We start from the raw sequence: 5,628 nt of genomic DNA, 5'->3' as shown, positions 1-5,628 counted from the left end.
AGTATATCATATTTCAAGTTCAACATTAAACCGTTGAAAATTTGAAAAACATTCTAATTTCAACGGTAACATATTTGGCGGGGGAGCGAAACATTAATTAAATCCCATATTCCAATGTAAAATCCAAACCGTTGAAACACAAAAAAAAAAAACCTGGTTCAACGTTAATAATTCGGAAACGCGGTTAGAAACCGGGTATTTATATGCAACAACGACTCCATTTGGCGGAAGAGGGAAACATAACCTGAAACATTCGAGTTTCGCACCCATTTGTCAGAACTCAAAACCCTAATTTCTTCTTCTTCAAAGCGACTTGGTTTTGACGAGATAAAAATGTGGAATCTTGATCGTGATTGGTACTCTCCCAGAAGCCTTCTCAGCACTCCCACCCATTATCATTTTCCAGTAATTTCCTTCTTCCATTCTTCTATTTTTTGCATTATTACGAATTCTTCAATTTTTTTGGTTTTGATTTTTGTGTTTTGTCTGTGAAGGGTGATCGATTCATACCCAACAGGAGTTTGATGGATCTTGATCAAGCTCACAGTTTACTCACCAACAGGTTCAAGATAACTCCTCACAATGAACGATTCAGTGTATATTCTCTCACTCACCTCACTTCCCTCTTTCTTTTTTTGGTTAATTTTGTTTTTGGTAATATTATTAGGTTTATTGAATTCCAGCAGTGGTTTTTGGTAATATTATTAGGTTTATGATTTTTTACCCCAATTTCATTCCAAGGCTCAAGAAAAGTTTACCCATTTGATGCTTTTCAGATTAGGAATCTATGTTTCTACTATTATTTGTTTGCCTTGTTGAAAATTCTCAATTTTAGAGAAGTGGCATCTGTTGCTGAGGCTTTATCTCTTGTAATAACAGGAAGCGTACAGACAGAAACTGGATGAGACACTGAGTTTGGGTTCAGATGGGAAGCCATTTAGGATGTTGGTTTTCAGGGGATGTCCAAAATCAAGTAGAAAATCCCTTCGTCACATCGATGAGATGCGGGAAGCAGAGGCGGCGGCATTACGAAACAGTAACAATCAGTCCCACTCTCGTGCAATGCCTAAGGTTTTGTTCTTACCGGTGTTTTTTTTTCTTTCATTTTTTCACCTATAACATTGTTTTTTCTGTGCTATGTTCTGCGAATACAGTGATCATTTTGTTCATCTGCCAAAATAATATATTGTACTGTTAAAAAATGCACCAGTGGATTCACAATTCACTTTTACTTGCCACTGCTGTTACTTGAAATTCTGTTTTTCTTGTTTCTTGTTGTTTGAGATAATTTTATTGTTTATATAGGTCACACACATATTATCATATTGTTAGTAAATTCTAATATGACTAGGTGTACCACCCATAATTTGCTTCCTATTGAAGGAATCAATGAGCAAGTGGTGTAAACTTGTAATGAGTGGTGAGAAGAATAATTTCTAATAGTTAAGAATATGTATAAAATCAAAGGGTGGAATCTATTTGACTTGTAATGAGTGATGAGAAGAATAATTTCTGATAGTAGATTTTGAATAAAACTAAAGGGTAAGATTATGTCTGACTTGTGTTTTCCTCTAATTAGCTAAAGTACCTCATATACAAAGCCATAATCTCATTCTGAATAACTATGCATGCAGAAAGAAGCAAGGATATTGGATGCACCAAATATTATAAATGATTACTACGCAAACATCATGGATTGGGGGAAAAACAACATTCTAGCTGTTGCTTTGGGCTCAGAAATTTTCCTTTGGAACTCCTTGAACAGCAATGTACTTCAGCTGTTTGAAGGCACCGACGACGATTGTCCCACCAGTGTTGCGTGGTCTCAAGATGCCAAACTTCTGGCAGCAGGATTTATGAACTCTAAACTTCAACTCTGGGATGCTGAGACTTCTAAGCCAGTATGCATCTCTCTATACTCTATGATCAGCAAGTAATTATACAATATAAATGGCTTGACTCAATTCTTTGATTTTGACTTTCAGATAAGAATGCTAGAAGGTCATAGGAAAAGGGTAGCAAGCATTGCATGGAATGGTGATACTTTAACTTCCGGAAGCCATGACAACTCCATAATCAACCATGATGGTATATTCTTTTTAACCCTTTAGAGATATATTATGAGTATAGAAAGCAATCGATATGAAATGAAATGATATAACATATTGCTTTATTATGTTATTATGAGCAGTTAGAGCAAGAAGAAACGTTACTTCACGTGTTAAAGCACACAGAGGAGAAGTTTGTGGTTTGAAATGGTCAAGAAGGGGAAATATGTTGGCAAGTGGTGGCAGTGATAATCATATCTATATATGGGACTCATCTAAAATGAGTTCGTCGAGCTTCTTGCACTGTTTTAAGGACCATCGTGCTGCAGTCAAGGCCCTTGCGTGGTGCCCTTATGATTCAAATGTGCTTGGTTCTGGAGGTGGCACAGATGATAGATGTATTAAGATATGGAATGTTCAAAAAGGAACTTGCATTCGCAGCATAGATACTGCAGCTCAGGCAAGATACACATTTTCCCTAGTCCCAATAACTGTATCACTCTCACTTATGGCTTTAGTTTTATTAGAATTAAGAATTTTCTTTCACCAAAAAAAACTAATCGCCATTGTCTCAATTTATTTCTATTTAGTCCTTTAGACAGATGTATCTATTGTTTTTACTAGCTGAATGATAGTCTGGTATTCTGTGCAGGTGTGTGGATTAGAATGGAATAGACATTATAAGGAGATTTTAAGTGCCCATGGCTTTAGTACAAGTTCATCGCACGACCAACTTTGTTTGTGGAGCTATCCATCCATGACTAAAGTGGGAGGCTTGGACCCTCATGCTTCAAGAGTACTCCATCTATCTCAGGTATATATTCTCATATAATGTAATGTATGGATTTGTTTTAACACAAGTGACAGATTATGTTGATGACTACTCCAACTTGGTTCAACATATACAGTGTAAATTAAACCATTTAAACTCATTCCTGGCAATTATTTCCTTCAAAGTTAACACTAGGTTCTTATCTCTTGCAGAGCCCGGATGGGTTAACAGTGGTGTCAGCTGGGGCAGATGAACGTCTTCGCTTTTGGGATATTTTTGGGCCACCTGCTACTGATACATCAAAGATCTCATATCTGGATAACCTTTTGTCTTTTAAGATATCCCAATTAAGATAACCTTTTATATTACATATTTTCCCATTTTGCATTCCTCACTTTTCATTGATTTTGTTTTAATTTTTCTGTTTTGTGAAAGGTGATCGTTTCATACCCAACAGGAGTTTGATGGATCTTGATCAAGCCCAGAGTTTGCTCACCAACAGGACTGAGAAAATTCAGTGACAATTCAATGTACATTCACTCACTCATTCACCCCACTTCCCTCTTTCTTGTTTAATTTTAATTTTACTTCTTTATCTGTTTTTCCCCTTTTTTCGTGCTCAAGAAATATAAATTTTGAACCTCTGAAGGCTCCTTGGACTCTTCCCTTTCTTTGTTGAATGTCAACTTTTAAACTTCATGTCAAGGCTCAAAGAAAAGCCATCCTTAGTGGAATTCTTGAATGTTTTACTCCCCTCCTTTTCATGCTCAAGAAACATAAATTTTCAGTTGGAATGGAAAAGCTATTCACTGTTTCTGAAATTGACAACTATTCAGTTTCATTTTAAGGCTCAAGAAAAGTTATTCACACTTGTTGAAATTCATGAAGTTTTTTCTTGTTTTCTTGGCAGTTGTCTTGTGCAGAATTCCACAACACATGTGTTTCCAGCTTTTGAAATTCACCTGACATTTTTACTTCTGGTGATATGATATTTAATTAATAGCTTCACTGAGTTGTCTCCTAAGTCTTAACTGCTATTTGAGTATATGGCTTTTCTATTATGTGGCTTTCTTTTGGAGATGACAATTTTAATTGCAGGCATACTTAATTATTGCTCATTTTTATGATTTTTGCAGGCAACATAGCAGGGCTGAAGGAGTTAGGATTGGATTATCTGGTTTTGATGGTTGGATTTGAGTAGATTAGATGATATAGATGTTTTTCCATCTTAATTATCATTAAGATTGGAAACAGCCTTTTGATAACCAGTGAAGACAATTTGTAAAGAAAACTAGGAAACTGGATCCTCTCCTGCAGGATTTCTCTGCAGCATCCCTGCAGCGCAAACATGGGCCGCCGCCTGATTAATCCAGTGGCAGTAAAGGGGTAGTGACTATGCAAGGAAGAGATAGTGCTAATTAGTACTGATGCAAGACATAAATTGCTACTGATCAGTAGCATGATTTTCTTTAACATGTTTCGGTATTTTTGTATAGGCCAAATCATTTGGCTAGATTTTGATATAAACTATGGTTGATTTGGTTGCATGTGATGTGAGTTGGCAACTATATATATATATATATATATTTTTTTTTTGAAATTAAGTTGGCAACTGACAATACTCTCATCTAATCATATTTCTTGTTTTTTTTATTTCTATTCATTCCTATGAAAAGCTACTTATGTTAAAAAATCATATTAGAAGTGTGTTGTTAAGACTCTCGAATCACATTTCTTTATTTCCCCCTCCCCAAACCTTTATGGTCCAAACCATGAGGCTAAGACCATGTCGTTTTTCCTTCTTTCAGTGATAAATTGGGCGCACTGCAAATTCTTGGAGTATTCCACAAACCGCCTATGGAAATAAGAAGTCAGTCTAAAGAGAAGACGCGAGCGTTTTCCAAAATGATAAGCATCGGTCCGTAAAAAAAGTAAAGCAGCAAAGGAAAAGGTACAGGAGTCATTGAAAATTGGATTCACGAGACCACTTGGTTAGCCCAAGGAGTAATGATTCACTCACACTCTACTTTCCCTTTCATCTCTTTTCCACACATTTTTCTTCTTATCTCTCTACATTTCCTGTCACATCACATATCATATTACTTTTTTTTCTTTCTCTTTTCTCTTATTCCTTAGAGGTCGAGGTGGAAAAGAATGGTAAACAAAACATTATTCTTAGTGAATGTGTTCCTAGTAAAGAAGTCAAGTGGAATGTGGAGCATGTAGTAGAATACACGAATCTAAATAAAGCCTTACCAAACTATTAATTTCCTCTACCAGACATCGATTCCTTGATCGAAAACTCGTTCTAGTACCATACCCAATTTTTCTTGGATATATATTTCGGGTACGACAAAATACCAATGTCCTCGGACAATGAGGAGAAAATCACTTTCAGACTAAATGCGGGAGCCACTCACTAGCGAATGATGGTCTCTCAAGAACTTGGTTGAGAGTTTCTCCATTTGATAGATAATTCTGAATTGTTAGAGCATTTTTCCAACAACCTAGGATTACCTCGTCAGCACCAGCGTAGTAAAATGGTTCTAGGAACAATGCGGTCACATCATGGATGACTTTGTTTAGGACTTGGTAGGTTTTGGGGATTAAGGGAGTCAAATGTCATGTTCGTGGTTCCTGGTTCTGCTGCAAGAGGTTCACCCTCAGCAGGCAACCGCTCATGTTGGCACAAGTTACACTCTCAGGGTAGGATAAGGCCCAAGATCATGTATGCAGCTAATATGCAATTCTTATCTGTTAGTGATCACCATAATTCTAAGAGTCATTGTCTTCTAAATCAAAATCATG

At 36.4% G+C, this 5,628-nt stretch overlaps 1 protein-coding gene across 2 annotated transcripts; it reads left to right on the top strand.

Annotated features, from left to right (window-relative positions):
• The first annotated feature begins 213 nt into the window (after positions 1 to 213).
• Positions 214 to 4,464, top strand: LOC130733267 (cell division cycle 20.2, cofactor of APC complex-like). 2 transcript variants are annotated; one of them, XM_057585501.1, is made up of 10 exons: positions 214 to 405; positions 495 to 596; positions 880 to 1,071; positions 1,635 to 1,901; positions 1,986 to 2,088; positions 2,192 to 2,508; positions 2,701 to 2,862; positions 3,033 to 3,350; positions 3,731 to 3,800; positions 3,957 to 4,437. In XM_057585501.1, the coding sequence occupies exons 1-8, from the start codon at positions 334 to 336 to the stop codon at positions 3,174 to 3,176; spliced, it is 1,359 nt and encodes a 452-aa protein (XP_057441484.1). In that variant the 5' UTR covers positions 214 to 333; the 3' UTR covers positions 3,177 to 3,350; positions 3,731 to 3,800; positions 3,957 to 4,437. The 2 variants fall into 2 exon arrangements, with proteins under 2 accessions (XP_057441484.1, XP_057441409.1); XM_057585426.1 differs by lacking the exon at positions 3,731 to 3,800 and having other exon boundaries at positions 3,957 to 4,464.
• The last annotated feature ends 1,164 nt before the right edge of the window (positions 4,465 to 5,628 follow it).

The sequence above is a fragment of the Lotus japonicus genome, chromosome 1 (assembly GCF_012489685.1).
Source record: "Lotus japonicus ecotype B-129 chromosome 1, LjGifu_v1.2".
NCBI lineage: Eukaryota > Viridiplantae > Streptophyta > Magnoliopsida > Fabales > Fabaceae > Lotus > Lotus japonicus.
Note: the sequence above shows the minus strand (reverse complement) of the source record. Positions and strands in the feature narration are given on the sequence as shown.